The sequence below is a fragment of the Thunnus albacares genome, chromosome 20 (assembly GCF_914725855.1).
Source record: "Thunnus albacares chromosome 20, fThuAlb1.1, whole genome shotgun sequence".
NCBI lineage: Eukaryota > Metazoa > Chordata > Actinopteri > Scombriformes > Scombridae > Thunnus > Thunnus albacares.
In genome coordinates, this window is record NC_058125.1 from 22,560,456 (window position 1) to 22,578,420 (window position 17,965).

General features: G+C 37.5%; 2 protein-coding genes across 7 annotated transcripts in view; one reads left to right on the top strand and one right to left on the bottom strand.

Moving 5' to 3' along the window:
- Positions 1 to 494: 494 nt before the first annotated feature.
- Positions 495 to 17,063, top strand: LOC122971716 (testis-expressed protein 47). 3 transcript variants are annotated; one of them, XM_044338462.1, is made up of 9 exons: positions 495 to 680; positions 2,585 to 2,657; positions 3,159 to 3,262; positions 3,362 to 3,426; positions 4,740 to 4,818; positions 5,216 to 5,350; positions 5,470 to 5,617; positions 5,752 to 5,809; positions 16,983 to 17,063. In XM_044338462.1, the coding sequence occupies exons 1-8, from the start codon at positions 564 to 566 to the stop codon at positions 5,787 to 5,789; spliced, it is 759 nt and encodes a 252-aa protein (XP_044194397.1). In that variant the 5' UTR covers positions 495 to 563; the 3' UTR covers positions 5,790 to 5,809; positions 16,983 to 17,063. The 3 variants fall into 3 exon arrangements, with proteins under 3 accessions (XP_044194397.1, XP_044194398.1, XP_044194396.1); XM_044338463.1 differs by having other exon boundaries at positions 16,955 to 17,036; XM_044338461.1 differs by lacking the exon at positions 16,983 to 17,063 and adding an exon at positions 7,023 to 7,145.
- LOC122971714 (rho GTPase-activating protein 44-like) overlaps positions 11,250 to 17,965 on the bottom strand; it is a 105,392-nt gene continuing 98,676 nt past the window's right edge. For all 4 annotated transcript variants that reach the window (XM_044338460.1, XM_044338459.1, XM_044338458.1 and 1 more), the window contains 2 exons: positions 16,962 to 17,345; positions 11,250 to 12,499 (listed from right to left, as the gene is read on the bottom strand). In XM_044338460.1, the coding sequence (XP_044194395.1) occupies positions 12,342 to 12,499; positions 16,962 to 17,345 (542 nt within the window). In that variant the 3' untranslated portion in view covers positions 11,250 to 12,341. The remainder of the gene's footprint in view (positions 12,500 to 16,961; positions 17,346 to 17,965) is intronic.

The following is a 17,965-nucleotide window of genomic DNA, read 5'->3' on the forward strand; positions in this document are numbered from 1 at the left end:
TTTGATGTCCAAATAGCGCAATCATCAATTCAGTTTTAGGGTGGATTTTCCCTGCACAGTTGTGCTCACGCGCCTCAGTGCTGCTCCGCACTGCGCATGACACGCAGTTAATATTAAATTAGCCCCATCTGCTGGTCATTGACTAGAACTGCGTTTGGTATCACTGAAATACCTTTACTGGTATCAGTTACAATGTCTTTTTATTTCTTTGTTTTGTTACGTCTATTATTTTATCACTATATCTGCTCTATTTTAATATATTTTCTACCTTTTTATCTTGCTTCTACTGCCTTGTGATGCACTTTGTAACATATGTTTTGCAAAGAACATAATAATAATAATAATAATAATAATAATAATAATAATAATAATAATAATAATAATAACTGGGCATCACCAACTGGGCAAACCAGGCACCTGCCCCCCATCTTTTGCTCTGTTGTTGTTTATTTTTGTTTTTGTTTGTTATGTTACGTCAAATGCGTCTTGACGTCAGTGACGAACTCGTTGCCGTAGCAACCTACAGAGAGCGGAGACCCAAACATCCCCCGCTGAGTGCCACCATGGCCACTTCGCAAAAATCCACAAACTTTTCATCCCAATCTGATGAAAGATACTCGGAGGAGGAAGGAGGAGGCACAGTGACAATGTTTGAAGTGTTTGACGGGAGAATGAGAGAGGTTTGTGCTGAAGCCTTTTAACGGTAACCTGTAGTAACGGTTATCCTAACTAACGGTTATCCGACTGCCCACAAATGAAGCAAAAACTTAAAATAAGGCCCAAGAACATTTGCCAACAATCATTAAATTAGGGTTACTGATCACCTAAAATGCTTATTTTTTATAAAAATATCATGCCAGTGCCCCTATTATATATATATAAGACAATATATTACATTGAAATAGGTCAATATAGCACATTTAATAGCAATATAAGTTAGTGCTTTGGTAGCTAACATGTCCCAAAACGGGTGTTTGGAGAAAAAAAGAGCAAAATAACTTTGTTTTAACGTTGTAATTGTAATAACTTTTGGGGTTTTTTTTCTGGCACACTTACAAAGAGACCTTCTGGTTCCTAATTTAAACTGAATAAAAAGTTTGTAAAACGATAAAGTACTGTACTTAAGTTCAATTTTGGGATACTTATATTGTACTTGAGTATTTCCATTTGATGTTACTTTATACTTCCACTCCACTACATTTCAGAGGGAAATATTGTACTTTCTACTACATTTATTTGACAACTTTAGTTACTTGAAGATTTATTTTACAAAAAATAATATATTTTAATATTGTAACTACTGTTTAAATTATATGCTCTTTTAAAAAAAAAAAAAAGTTATGCGCTTTGAGCTGCATTAGTGTGTGGAAGGCGCTATATAAATTATGTGTATTATCATTAATATTATCAATAAAATTGTGTGATTCTTGTATAATATGAATGAGCTGACATGTAATTTGTTAGAAATAAAAACAAACAATATAATAAATATACTGTAATAATATAACACCCTAAAAGATGCCAGTCTGCATAATAAGTACTATTACTTTTGGTGCTTAAAGTACATTTTGCTGACGATAATAAATACTTTTACTTAACATTTTGAATTCAGGACTTTTGCTTGTAATGGAGTATTTTTAGACAACAGCATTTTGGCTTTTACTTAAGTAAAGGATCTGAATATTTCCACCATCTGAGTGATAATCTGGTAAGTGAACAGCAAATACTGAGTGTACATGAGGCTGGTGTACAGCACAGTTTTAGTCGAGTTTTTCAGATCCAAATTAGTAATTCTAGTTTGTTGTTCTTTAACCCACATATCATTGCTCTTATCATGCAAACAGTTTATGACAGTCACTCAGATCTAACACAGTTCATCGTCTTACTACACCATCCTCTGCCATATTCATCATACAGTTCCTCCTCCTATTGTCCTTTATTACCTGAAATACAAGGCTGTCCTGGCCTGTGATTGGCTCCTGTGTTTATCGTGTACGTCTGTAATCTCACCAGAGTGCAGCAGGCTTCGTTTTATAGAATCTGGGGAACAATACGTTTCTAGGATATAAGCTTTTATAAACACTGAAGGCAGGCAGCTCTCACTCAGTGCTTGAATTGCACAAACGGGAGAGGGTGAGATGGAGAAAAACAGCGAGCAAAAGATTGGCCCATTGAAAGCAGAGGAAAAGACGGAGGAAGAAGCTGGGACTAGTTTATTTCACTATCTTATGGCACAGAGGAAGGATGTGGAAGAAGATGTGGTTTGTATAAAATAACAGACAAGAGGAGATAAAGTTATTGTACAGATGCAAATTCACAGTTCTGTTTTGGAAAATGTTGATTGTTTTCTTAATTAATTCGGAGATCTTTTTCCTGATAGATACTGGATTTAACTGATTGTTATTGGTAATGCTGCAAAAAGTGGAAAACTAATGTAAAGCAACCTATTATTTTGTGCTCAATGTGTGATCAAGCATGATTTAAGTGTCTCATTCCATGTTTGCATGAGGGCAGGTCTGTCATTTCTGCACACAATTCTGCTTTCATTGCAGGTTTTTCTAAGACTTTTTCTTTGTTTCCACAGAAGATCGTGCTACAGCGGCTCATAGTGATTGCTCGGCTCCCCCGCGATCTCGCTGACAGGACAGAACTGGGAGGTCAGCCAGCAATTACCTTAGAGCCACGAATACTGAGAGCACAGCTCAGTGGTTGATAACAACATAACGCCACTTCACTGACAACATCTCCTCATTCTCATCAGTGATCTAATCACCTTATGCCAGTCCAATTTTCCTTTAGAATAAATGAAGGGTGATGGTGTTCTCTTGGACATCAATTCGTCACTGTTAAATTCGAACAATTTTCCAACACCTAAAATCACTAAAATGTGCTGCAGCTACTTTCTGCGCAGTGAAAAGCTCTCTTGTTTGCCTTGTTTGGATGTTTTCATAAGTTTTACACTTCTGCATGTGAATGAGCCCGCAGTGTGTCCTTGAAAGAGCTTTTTTGTGGCTGCTGCTTAATGAAACAGAATAGAAAGCCCACAGTAAAAGACCCAGGAGAGACTATGTGTACAGCAGAGCTGGGCTCTCACGCTGACTGCAACTGCCTGCTTCCAACAAATACTATACACTGTTCTGTTGCTTGTTTCCACACAGCTCATTATGAAAAACTCAACTTTCAGTTGAGCAAGCTGTACACGTGGGATTACATGACGGGCCTGCTGCTGATTTATCCGTCCTGTCTGCTTCATGTCATTGAAGTAAGTGTTACTGAAAACAAAAGTTCAGTCAGTCTATGGTGAAGGTTCATTAATGTGTGAAATTTTGTATTTACGGTTTTCTGTGTGTGTCTCTTCCAGTCTTCCAGGGAGGTTCTGGTTGCTGTGTTGAAAGACCTTAAAGACATGCAGCAACAGTCAGACGGGTAATGATGAAGAATAATATCATATATGCTATAGTGTTGTCATACAATCCACTTCATAGTACCGTTAGTCAAAGTTTAAATTCATCTCATAGAGCCAGTTTATCAAGCAAATATTCATCATGTGATGTTGTAAGTTTGTTGCATGTACTCTACTGGCATCAGTAAATGTCTTAAAATAACAGCCTTCACTCACAAGAAGAAGCGTTCAAATGCTTTCAGTATGAAGCAGCCATCTTAAAAGTTTCATTATTGATGCTTGATTACTACTGAATATTTTCTGTGATTTTTCCATCCCTGTGAACAGAAAGGATCGGTGTGACTATGGTTCAACAGAAGATCTTAACAAAGATAGAAACAGATTAATTAAACTATAAACAAAACTAACAATACTACTACAGCATGTACAACCGTCCAAACACTGTTAAACAGTGGTGGAAGAAATACTTAGATCCTTCAGGTAATGCAACAATGTGAAAATATTCACAAATTACAAATAAAAAGTCCTTCATTCAAAAACTCACTTCAGTTAAAGTACACAAGTATTATCAGCAATGTATGTAACGTATCAAAAGTAAAAGTACTTGTTCCGTAGAAAAGAGCCTGTCAGTGAAATATTATTATATAATGGATTAAACTATGGGCAACATCCAAAATTTTTATACAAATTTGTATAAATATTTTGGACTTTTCTCTTGAAATAATTGGGGAATTTAACTTCTTTGAGCCTTGAACAGTTATATCAACCAAACTATCTGAGAAGTTTAGAAGGAGATTATTCTGTGGTGTATCTGCTAAAAACTCTGAAATGTAGCGATGGGCCCCAACTAGACTCTGATTTTTGTAAGAGGTCATTCCAAAACAACCAAAAAGGTTGTGAACAACTGGTTTTATCTTTAACAAAGCCTTGAATTTTATTAGGTTATCCAGTGTTTTGTATGTAAAATCTAAAATTTCCTTCTGAAATGTAGTGGAGTAGAAGTATAAAGTAGTGGTAGTAATTGCACTTAGTTACATTCAACTACTGTTGATAAATTCAACTGTTGTATATTTATCTGCTTGTTTGCTCATTAGTTTATTTATTCATTCACTATTTTCTTCTTTAAAGTATTATATTTGCCCAGAGTTTGATTTTAAATGTGCTGTCCACTTACTGTATATATGTGTTTTTTGTGTTTTCTTAAATGTGTAACTACAGTATGTCCATAAACCTCCACTAGGAATCATTATAGAGCAAAGAAAAGCTCCTGACATTTGTTGATCTTATATTATACAGTATATGAACCCATGCTTATTATTTTTACATTCCCTTTTAGTATTTTGCTGGAAGCTCCCAAGGTTGTGTTCATGGCACATAACCCTCAAAGCAGGCTGTTCCAGCAATGGAGCTACAAGGTTTGCTTTTCATCTTTACTTTCAATCTTTGAAGTTTCATTAGTATGAGGCAAATACAGCTAGCTGACAAATTAAATATTTTAGTAAGGTGTTGTTCCACCACCAGCCTCCAGATCAGCTTCAGTGCTCCTTTTAAAGTCCGTGGAGCTCTACTAGGGAGATGAACACTGTTCTTCCAAAAGATATTCCCTCTTTTTGGTGTTTAGTCTCTGACATTTTGGCCTGTAAATCTCTTATATGTGCTCAACAAATAGAAGGCCTTAACATATGATCCATATCATACTCATCAAACCATTTCAGCCATTTCCTTTAATATGTCACCCGTCTGTGTGATTTCCTTGTCAGTTCTGTATGCATGACCATCGTTTGACTGAGTGATTTATGTTTCTGATTGAAGGTGCTAAATGCAGATCAGGTGGCCGGGGACCTTGAGGCTAAGGGAGTTGAGGATGAGGAATCGAGCACAGAGACTCTGGTTTGCTGTGTTCTGTCAGCACTGCAGAAACTGAACGAACAGCTTGAAATATCTAAGGTGTGTCCACTTTTATGTCATTTATAAGAGTGTCTGTAAACAAATTGATACACAAATCTCACCTACTTGTTTTCCTGTTTTCACCACTATGAAATAATCCTGTCTGAATGTGCTCTAAGGCCCCTCCTGGATCAGTGCTGGATGAGACTCCGGAGCTGATCGTCCCTCAGGAGGTTCTCAACCAGCTTTTGGCTCGAGAGGAGCTCCAGAGCCCACAACAGTACCTGCAGGCCTACAACTCACCCTTAAACATCAGCATGGACTTTGGTAAGAGGCACTCAGAGTACATTTCAGTTGAGTTAATAACATTATTGTGACATCATGATAATTGAGTCAATTTCTGTGATGAATCAGAGCTACTCAAAGTCATATTTCACTATGTTGTATATTCTGATCTCAAGGACAAGTCATTCGAAGCAGCTGCCTCACCACAGTTTAACTTTTTGAACGAAATTAAAGGTAAGGACTCATCGTGCATGTGTCATCATTTAAAGGGTCAGTTCACTTCATGCAGATGCAGATTATTTCCAGGTTTTGAGAATATCTGTCTGAGATTTGAGTTTTCACACCAATACAATGCAGGGGAATAGAAATGTGTCTATGATGCTCACAGCACTGAAAAATGACATTTAGGTGGTAACATCCTCAATAGACAAAACAAGATGAAAATGGTTGACAGGGACGTCTGTAGATAAGTTAGAGTAACAGAGAAATTGTTATTGGAAAGCAATGTTTCTGTTGAGTTTTTAAAAAACTGAGGGAAAACGCACACATATTCTAGTGAGGTGCTTGCAGGCAGACATCAAAAAATGTGAACTCCGATGCATTTATTTCAAACAATGAAGATCAACATTTTGGCAAACTGCCTTCTTCAGGATGTAGACGGCAATATTCCTGAAGAAGTGCAGTTTGTGCCATGCTAGCAGTGTCCATCTCTTTGGTCCAAACTGAAATATCTCAAAAACCACTGGCTGGAAGAAGAGTTTTGTACAGATATTCATGGTCCCCAGGGGATGAATACTACTCCTTTGGTGATTCAATGACTTGTTCTAATACCACCATGAGATTTTTTGTTATTTAGTGAAATGTCTTGTCAAATTTTGAGTGGCTTGCCACAAAATGCAGTACAGGTATTCATGGTGCCCAGAGGATGAATCCTACTGACGTTGGTGATCCTCTGACTCTTCATCAAGAATCAACAGCAAGTAAAAATTTTCACTTATTCAGTGAAATATCTCAATATCTATTAAAAGGATTGTTCCAAATATTATTTATTTCCTAACAAAGTCCCTAGAGTGGCTGGAAACTCTTATTTAAATGTCATTTTTCAACGCTGTCAGCTCAACAAATTCCATTCACCTCCATTATCTGCGTGACTAGATACCACTAGAGGTAAGAGAGAAAACGAACTGATGCTTCATCTTGTGTGATTTTATTTTCTGTTTTTCTCTGCATTATATTGGTTGCTCTTTTCTTTGCATGAAGCACAGCCTGTTATGATCATGACTAAACAGGTTGTAAGGTTGATGTTTATCAGTAAACACACCATGGTTGCTTGTTGTCATAATGGTCTGCCTGCCAGGTGCTTTTCAGCGCTGACACTGTCAGCCACTTTACATTTTGATTTACCTTGCAATTCAAAAATGTAATTGAATGTTTTATACCTCTGCAGAATGTGTTTGGCCTTCACTAAAGCACCTTGGATGTGACTGAAGGTTTCCTTGTAGTGAGAAATCACTGCAACCCAACCAGACAGTTTTATACCAACGTTTAATATATTGCAGCACTTTGGGTACTCTTCTTCTTTTTTTTATTTGCTTTTTGGTCCCAAGATGCCTCTTTCTGAACACCATTTTTTACATTTATCATTCATAACAAAAACACAGAAAATCCAAGTAATATAAAAACATTTTAATAGTTTTGACATTCGGATGAGGATTTTTTTTTTTTTATCTTACACTGTGTTCCACTTGGTGACTGGGAGATAGCATGTCCAAGAAAAGGCATTTCCTCTTCACTTCAAACTTTAAAGAGTCCACAGTGTCACTACAGCTCGACACAAAGAACTTTTCAATCTAAAAAGATTCCTTGATCACTTATTTGTTCCCTTTTTATTTTGGCCCCCTTTACTTGGAACTCAAACTTGAGCAAAAACAAAAAAAGATGATTGAAGATGTATTTGCAATGGCTGCATGCACCACAGTGTAATCTACAGAGTGTACGGGTAAAAAACAAACCTGTATGCAGCATGTTTTTTCTTGCTTGCCGACAGGAAAGTCCATCTATGATTTCAGTTGAGAGTCAGAAAAGTTTTTAACCAGATTTTATTCCTCTGAAAGCGCAGGATTCTGGCCACAATCATCTTCTTTTCCATCATGTTAGCTGAAGATATTTTGGTCTGTGTTTTGAGTCAAATGTGCTTTTTCTTATTTGCTATAGATAAAAAGGGTGGAATGTACTGTATTAATGTAACACAGAAGGTGAAAAACAAGCAGTAAATCATGAGTGATTCAAATAAACTGTTGGCAGAATCGATGGGGAGTTTGACTGAAAAAGGTCAAGGGCAGCACTGAATTATTTTTCTCTTGCAAAGGTCGATCTATTCACTTATAAAAAATAAATACAAGCACATTTATATAGGACCAAAAATGAGACATATTTCATAGGCATGGTTAAAAAGCATGCTGCTGAGTTTCACACAGGACAATGTCGAATTAACCCCCCCTCCCGCCCCCTGCAAATTGGTCATAACACACTTTTATTAAATATCCCTCCACCCTCTTTTACTTGAAACTATGTCCACAACACACACAAATCCGCCTGTATCACAACCTATGAGGTGAACATCGTCTATCACCGGTACATTCCACCTATTCATGTAAAAAAAAAAGGCCTTCGTATTTTAGTGCTCAAAGGGCATGCTTGCAAAAGCTGTAATACTGGAAACTGTCTCTGGAATCTCGCGCTGACTGTCTCTGCTCGACAGGATTATTGTCAATAAAGTTGTGTTTGAAGAATACTGTATGTATGTACAAGCCTTAATCTGAAACCCTTTAGTACAAAACGAAGAGCAGCACATTGTAACACAGAAATCCAGACAAAGACAGGACAGACCATTCACCTCAGCACAGCCAAACTGCAACAATAACTTCTTTTTTAAAAAATGTTTTGTGTTGTCAGCATGAACTTCTTTAAATATTTAAATTGTAAATACTGGTGATAGCATTTCATGCTGTATTGATTTCAACTCATCTGGAGGAACTGATTGAATTCAGTTGGCATGAATTGTGGCAGAGCTGAAACGGTTAGTTAAGTAATCAATCAAAGTAATTTTTCAACACAAAACGCCAAATATTTCCTTGTTTCAGCTCCTTTATTGTGAGGATTTTCTTTGTCCCATGTGATAGTAAACAGGATATCTTTTGGTTTTTGAGTCGCACAAATGACCTTGGTCTGTTTTCTGACATTTTACAGACCAACGACAATTAATCAGCAGATTAATCAATAATAAAAATATTTTTTTGCAGCCCTAAATTGTAGCAAATGTCTAATTTTTCTTTGATTCTGTAGTTTTTCTGCTGGTGAAGAAAGTTCTTGCATGCTCTAATTTTAAAATTACTTAATCTATCTTATATCTAACATGGGGACATATCTGTGTATGTCTTTTTTATTTTTTTATTCATGTTGTGGAACTGAGGAGATTCATTTTCTGCTGTCTAAAAGTCAAACTTTAAAGACAGTGATGCAGTTTCCTTGCAGAGTGTCTCTTAACCTCTTAAACCCTGTTGACCCTGTAATTGATCCCAACTGCAGGTTGTGTTAAAAAAGGATTGTGCGAACCCACAGAAAACTATTTTAAATTCTAAACAAGATCCCAACATTTTCAAAAATATGAAATATGCCAGGTTGAACTATGTGGAAATGTTAAAAAAAAAACAAACAAATTATACACAAGAGTACTATTTGCAATATTTTTAAATGGTGTGGACATTTTTTTCTAACTGTAAAGCTAAAATCAGGGTTCAAGAGGTTAATTCTGAAGTAAAGAACTCTGCAACACAAGCACTATCAGCAGTTTTTATTGAGAAAATCTATAAACTAGATTTAACCTGGAGTCAGTGCCATTAGAGCTGCTTTAACTGTGCGAAGTCTACTTGATGTTATTTCGTGTGAAACTGGAGATATTGTGCTAGAACCGGCAACATTATAATATTATATGTACACTATAATGTTATAATGTTCATCATCATTTATATTTTTCAATACAGTATTTGTATATATCTATATATCTATATATATATATTTAAATTTCTCCCCTGTCAGTATATACAGACCATGTATGTACAGAGGTTTCAATATTTACAAAAGTCCTGTGAATAATATCGCTCTTCAACAGAAAGAGGATGGTAGAGCAGCACAGTGACTTTGAGGCCATGTGTCGTGGATGCACTGATGTTCTCAGGACAAAAAAGAAAGTCTTACAAATCTGGATAGGTCACAACAAAACCCACCGCAAGGCAAATAACAAACGGCTGCCGTCATAAGCAAAGCTCGTCACTCCAGTTGAACTGATTTTCAAGTCTTACTTTTGATTTCTGAAAAGATTTTGATGCGACAGCAGGGAAAGTCTGGTCCCATGTTTGAATGCTCCCCCCTTCCCCTCAGATGAGATTCATGTGTAGCGGAAACAATCACAACCCTTTAGACCTAGTAAAAAGTATTCAGAAATATATCTGTATAAATACTCTCATCAAAATAAACACATATACACATATCTTTGCACTTGCCTCTGGTTCACCAATATAGACCAAAATACCAGCGTCATCAGACAGTGCTGCACTGTCAGAAAAAAAGGTGCGCACGTTTTTGCAGGTAGCACCTTTTTTTTCTGGGAGTGCGTCAAGACTGTTTTCAGTTTTTTGTTATGATATGATAGGATGTTATAATACCTCAAGGCAGGAGGACAAAAACTTGTGCCTGTACGTTCTCACTCAGAGGTTTCCAACATTTCTCTCAGCTAAGGTCTTACCAGGGATGATTCTCAACATGCTTGTTCAAGGTTTTCCCATATGGAGCCTGGAGTGTGCCACCAGAGATATTCAAGACTTTTATATTTACTTGTTCAATTACAATCATTAAAATAAGTGAAAAATTATATAAATTTGCATTTAAATTATACAGTGTAAAACAATATAATTTGCCAATTAATAATAAAGTCTTATTTTAAGCTAATTTTAAAAAAGGCTTTTAAAGTTTACATTTTGTTATTCAATTTAATGTGTGTCTTCTTATCATATCCCATCTCACAATTCATTTGTTTCTTCTGTTAAAGCAGGACTATGTAACTTTTGACATACCACTTTGATTAGTCGCACAATGAGTGGTTGATTGATCAATAAGTTGATTGAAAGATAATAAATCAGCAATCAACAAGGACAAAAGAGCTGCAGCTTGGCACAAAGTAGTACAAACTGTCGGAGAAGAGTTGTTTCAATTAGACAATGACTGCTAAGAAATACTAAAAGGCTAAAAACATAGCTCAAATATTATCGGGACACGCACACAGAAGCCCTCCCTTGTTGACATTGTGGTGACAGTATCTATAGATCCTTGTCAGCTGGTGTCAACACGCCCACAGTGACGAGCGAGAAGTGGCGGAGTGATTTGTTTACTTCCGACGGCCGTTCTGTTGGCACACTCCAGCCTCCACACCCGCATATTCTTGTCATTCTGTGTTTTCAGCTCCTCACAAATCCTCACTTGACATGAAGAAATTAAAAATCCCATGCTACCTTGCTCGCTGCCAAAAATAATTATGTGTAATCACATGGAGTTTTTTTTAATTTTTCAACTTGCATTTACAAAATTAATTCCAACCCTTCCATTTTTGTACCTTTCATAAACTATGTCTCATATATTTTATACTGCAGCTCCCTGACAACATCACCTATATTCTATCTGGAGGAAACTGTATCTTTATAGCTCTCCTGTAGATACAAAATATGATCTGACTTGATTTATAATGTTACTCATATACTCTGAAAATGTACAGTATAAACAATAAATATTCAGTGATTGAAATCCTGATTGAATGTAAATATAGAGAAAAGTGTGATTGGGCGTTTAACCTCTTTGCAACCTGGTTGTTATTTCCTAAATGTCTAAAACATGCATTCCTGTTTATGCTCGACACCAACAGTGCAACATCACGTAGTACAATTACCAAAAACATCACACACTAGCAAAATACACACACGCACACGCGCACACACTTTCCAAAACGACATACTGGCACACTCACAGTGAACGCTCAGGTGGGATAGAAATTCGGGGGGGGGGGGGGGTTGTGGCCACCACATGCCAGAGCGAGGCATTTCAACGGGACGCCCCTGAGGAATGGAGGAGGAACTTGAGATGGGAGAGAGAGAGAGAGAGAAGAAGAAGAATCGGCAGGACAGATGTTGTTCTTCCTTGTTAAAATTCACTCATGAAAAGCAGCAGCGAAGAGTACTCATTCCTCCCAGTAGCCTCTTTCCAGTCTTGTGTGTGAAGTTAAAGGCAATATTGCAAGTGGATCAAATAAGGCAAAAAGAAACATAAAACATTAAATTAAAAAAAACCCAAACATTTCCTAAAAATCAAAATGATCCAGCCAACGTAAAATGTCAAATTCTGTGTCCGATCAAAAGTCTCCTGACCGCATTGTCACTAACGCCTCGTGATTGTGAGAATGGACATTTCTTTTTCTGTTATTTTATAGAAGAGCTTGTTTTTACAACTCTGGATCAAGTACAGGTGGTGAGGTGTGAAGGTGAGATCCAGAGCGGTCGTTGAGGCTGAAGCGACCCAGCTGGAGAGGTGAAAGGTCGACGAATGAGTCTAGGGGGGGGGGGTTTTTGAGCGAGACGGTGCAGCAGTAGCGTTGAGTTTCATTTAATCAGCCCAGCAGGAGGAGGAGGGGGAGGGGGGAGGGGGGGGAGACTCAGTGACGTCATAGCACTGTGCTTTCAGACTCTTCCTCTGACTCCGCTCTGTTGTTGGTCGACTCGAGCAGCGCCACTGAGTTCCTGAAGGGGGAGATGTGGGGCAAGTCAAAAATACCGTCCAGTTCCATGTTAATGATGGGGATGTCCAAGTTGCAGAGGGAACCTGGCGGAGCACAAACACACACAGGATGAGCAGCAGAAAGGAGAAAAAAAACCCCACAATGTTAATTTGAATAGAAACAGATGTGTTGAGTGAAACAGATCATTCCAGATGTGGGTTCATCGATGCTGGATGATGTCACACACAGCATGTGGGTCATCAGAGGTCCAAACCAGAGTTACAGTATGAATAAATTAAAAAAATGCATGACAGGGTTGCATGATATGACTGCTACCTTATTATACTGGACAATAATAATAAATGCTACTCAATCTCAGTGTTTTGCACCAATTTAATACATTAAATGGCCAAAAGTATGTGGACACATGAGCATTGCAATCATATGTGATTGTTGTACATGTCATTCCAAAAACAGGGGTGTTAATCTTCTGCCAAAAAAACTGCCCCAGTCCAAAAGTACATAAAAGTATGCCCCCAGCCTCTCAGATCTTAATATCAGAGCCATCACTTGTGTGGCACATGACCCTGCGTGCTTCATCAATTCATTTTTCAATCTAGATACAGGACAATTAGATGGAGAAGTTGTGTCCCATCTGCTACAGTGGTTTTTAATTCATCACATCACATCTGTCTATGTTTTGGAGGTACACATACTCTAATGCACTGTGGAAACAATTCCCCCATGAGGACAATGATTAAATATATCTATATCTGTGTGGATAGGGGTATCCACATATTTTTGGCCATGTACTGTATGTGGATTATTAATTTGTTAATTACCAGTACAAACATAGGACATTTCTGTTTTAATGTAGTAATGTCAAGCCAATTTTGAAAGCACAATGTTAAAATTTTATGCAAAAATGTTGCATAAAATTTTCAAGTTTCACTTGAGGAAATACTGTGTTCAATGATGGAATGAAAAAAGCAACAATAAAATATTGAAATATTGCAGCCAAAATATATGATATAATATATAATATGTCAAACTTAATGCTTAATACATTTGAATTTAAGTAATTCATCCTCAGTGGTTGCAGACACCCGGATATGGTGTCATGTTTAGTAATAAATCAGGACTGTAATAATCAAGCACTGCTTTTTAGACAGTTGCATCTGCAGAAGTTACACTCCGGGTCAAAATTTACCAAATTTGGGTCAATATAGCACCAACATAGTGGCTTACATAGAAAGCCACTCAAGACGAGGTGTTGTTTTGACCTAGTTTTAGTGGTATTTTTTTATTTTATTGTCGGGTTGTTTACCCAAACTAAACCTTGTTATATTCTACTGTTTTTAAATTTACAGTACATGTCACTGTTTGTCAATGATTGTTAATGACTTGAGTATCTTTTAAATGTCATATTCACATCATTTTATAGGAGAAACAATAAATTTGTGACAGTTTTCAGCTAAAACTTGAGCTTTTTGTGTGTAAAACTGGGTCAAAATAACCGATGTTCTAGGTAAAGTTAACCTAATATTGCATTGGTGCTATATATACTGTATATATATCCAAACTGGGTAAAATTTTGACCCAGTGATTTTTAGTTTGTACAGTGTAATGACAGGGTAACTCCACTGGTGGAAACTACAGTAGACATGTGGTGGTGCAGCGAGTATCACTATTAGCATCTATGTTGGCTAAAATAATAGACGGTATTGGATATTTGCAGAAATGTCAATATCGTGCACCCATAATGCTTAAACCTGATTCAGACATGATCAATGAGCATTAAAAACGACAACTAATCAATTCTATAAACACGCTGTCAAAACCCAAAAGCACAAGATCAATTTAGTTAGTTATACTTATGTATAAACTAACACATTGACCTCAGTTTGATACAAATAACAGCTACTTCTTTGCCTCTCTTGTGAGAATGATGACATCCACGGTGTAACGAGTGTGATGGACGACTGGACACTGAACAGACAGGAAGTGTGTTGACCGAGGAGGAGCGGTGGGCAGTGAGGCACAACATTGTGGAGTGGAGTGGGAGTGTGTGTGGGGGGGAGTGGAGGAGGCAGTCAAAGCCGAAGGGAAGGGGCAGCCGGAGCAGGGCATTATGAGTGGGAATCTTAAGGGAAGAAAAGGTTGCAGCTTCCGCCCCGGTCTGCTTAGACTGGACGGTCCGACACGCCCATGTAAGCCATGCATCGCATCAGTCTCAGCCACCATGCAAAGGCCAACAAAATGGGTTAGAGGTGGACTGAACACAGTAGTTCATGTTGGTTTATACACATGGAGAAGTCATGTATAGGAACATAAGGAGCAGGGTGTAGAAGCTGCCATTGAGCAGTGAATCGTTCTCCGCATCTGCTGGCAGCTTCACCCTACTGTAAACCGGCTCCGTGTTGGGGCCAGGATGGCATAGAGGGGGGTTTGGAAGGGTGGGGAGGTGAGACTTTAGCACAGGAACTCCTGCTTACCCTAAAAGTCCCTCTCACAAATAGAATCACACTGAACCTCTCGCCTCATACCGCTGTAAGTGAGTCAACAAGAGGGGAAAATCAGACAAAAAACATGGTTAGAAACTACCAGTGATGATGAGAATCCAGCAACAGCCAACAAATAATATAATTTAGTGCAGATTTATGTTGAGATTCCAAAAGTGACCAATCAGCCTGATAAAGTTACTATTACCTTAAGGATAAGACTGGTTATTCTATATTTGTCTTATTGTCAACAAATCCCATCAAAAGACCAATAATGTGTTAGTCAGTGGTGGAATCTAACAAAGTACATTTACTCAAGTACTCTGCTTAAGTACAGTTTTGAGGTATTTTATTTTTAGGTGCTCAACTTTATTTCACAGCTATAGTAACAACATGTAGCTACTTTTCAGATCAATATTTTATATGTAAAACATATGATCACTTTATAAAATATCCATTGTTGTAGATCTGACTACCCAACGGTATAATTTAATTATACTATATATTAGCTCCCCATGACAACGTTAATGTCAATCAGAATCCGTATTTATATTCCAATAATGTATACAGTTTATGATTGATACTGTATTTCATGACCTAATCTGGGCCATTTTACATAATGAGTACCTTTATTTTGATACTTCAAGTACATTTTGCTGCTAATACTGATGTACTTTTTATTAATTAAGACTGTTGATGCGCGACTTTTACTTATAGTGGAGTATTTCTTCATTGTAGTATTGCTACTTTTACTTAAGTACTTCTTCCACCACTGGTGTCCTTCACTCAATACTTTCTGACTTTACTACCCTTTCTGTAGCACTCAGTCCCGAGTCATTGGTTACTACTGAAGATGCAAAAACTACTGAAGATGCTTTAAAAACAGGTTACAAATATATAGATTCATTTTTTTAGAAGGCTCAGTGATTTCCAAAAACAGCTGGGCACTGTAGTTTTTAGCAAACGTTACTCAAACAGGAGGAAATAGTGCATTTGTCAGGGACTATTTTCAGTGGCGGATGAACCTACATTTCAGGCTCTAGTGAGTATTTCTTGCAGCAAGATGGTGTGTGTCGGATTGAGTCAAATAAACTACTGTGTGTGTGATTATGGTAATGAAGGAACATGTCACCCAGTGCAACAGTGTGACTCACTGATGTGTTTTTAATCGTTTTTGGACAACAAGGGAGGTCCACAGCACAGAGGAATAAGATATATCAGACGATGCTTGTTAGTCTGATCAATCATTGTTGGTTTTGGTCTTTTCATGGGATTTGTTTACAGTAAAAAATACAGAATATCACCAGACCTTTAATTAGTATGCAGTGAAGTTTAGGTGTATATATTAGATGATATCTAATGTGTTACTCTACACTACATTCATGGAATATTTTATGCTCTCAGATGAGCTTTGTCATGTTGAATTCCTTGTTATATTAAAACCCTTCACTCCATGATGAATATATATCTCAATCTGATAAATAATTTAGCAACATAACTCTACTGTCCTGAAAACGTGTTCTTCTATATCCTTGTATATATATATATATATATATATATATATATATATATATTTTGTATATATACTTATACAAAATGTGCAGTTTTGTTACTTTAACATATAAATATCAACAAACTGCCAAATAAAGAAAATCCTTCATCAAAAAAAGAAATTAGTTTCTTATCAAAAGTACTTGAGTAATATTATAAGTTGAAATACATGTTTTAAATGTGTTTCTTGTAATTTAGTGAAAAGGGGCTTCATATCCTTGATCTATTATTAACGTTATCTTGTAAAAGCTGGTGGTCAAGCAATGCTGATTGTGGATGTTGTATTGAAGTGCACAGCATAAATTAATTTATTCCATGTTATTTATGCAAAATACAATATAACTCTGATAGATGTAGTTTACTAAAAGGACATTCATTTCTTTGAAAATGTAATAAAGTAGAAGTACAAAGATCTTAGAAATGAAGTGCCTCAAAGCAATTCTTAAATACAGCGGTCCAGTCAAGGTGCACACATGTAGTGAAATGTTATCCTCTTTTGTTTTAAAGACCTTACCTGTGGACATGCTTTCCCCAGGAGATAAACCATCCAGGAGACCTGCTGAATGCTCCAGAGGCTGGGGACTGCTGCCAGGAGTGGTGGGGGGCTGTGGAGGAGGTAAGCTGGGTCTCTGCCGGGGCGGTTTGGGTGTCGGCCTGGCCTTAGTGAGAGTCCCGGCCAGCGAGGGCGGGGAGGAGAGAGACGGTGTGGTGGCCATCTGGATCTGTCCCGGGGAGCCGATGGTGGCGTACCCCTGTGGGTAGCTGAAGCCGTATGGGGAGGGGGTGCTGGGAGGAGTGGGTGACAGGCTGACTGGAGACGGCTGACCTGTCGACTGGTCGGACATGGCTCCTGTCTGGCAATACGGGCCTTTAGGTGGGATTGGGGCCAGCTTCTTTGCTGTGGAGAGACAAAAAACCCAAAAAGGTTATGGACAGAACTGCAAGACTTGCAAGATATTTCAGCTGATGCACCAGATGGAGCAGAGGTGCTGTTAGAGAACGGCACTCAGCTGGAAAATAATTATCTGAAGGAAAAAAAAACGTGTTATCAGTTGTCTGGCTGCATAAATGATGGATTTTAAAACTTATTTTAGAGTTAATTAATGATCATCGAGGGATGCGTCTCACTAGTCTAATCAACCCTGTAGATCCACCAGTAAAATTACTCGTTAATGTGAGCATTCATTAGTAGAATCTGTAATTCTGCTTCTCCTGTTTTATAGCCTACAATCTGACAGTTAAAATGACAAGATGTTAGGTTGTGGCATCTTATTTTCTCACATACTGTATGGAAAGCATTTTGATGGATATTTATATCATAAGCAGTTGGCTTAAATGCAAGCTGAAACATTAAGGGGATAAATGACATGATGATAGATTTATTTGACAACAATCAAAGTATATACAAGACTGCAGTCTGCCAATCCCGACATACAATTGAATTGTTGAGGATAAAAAACAATAAAGCTAAAAGCTTATTTTCATTGTGGTCCTCTCAGGAAGAAAGAGGGTAAGATG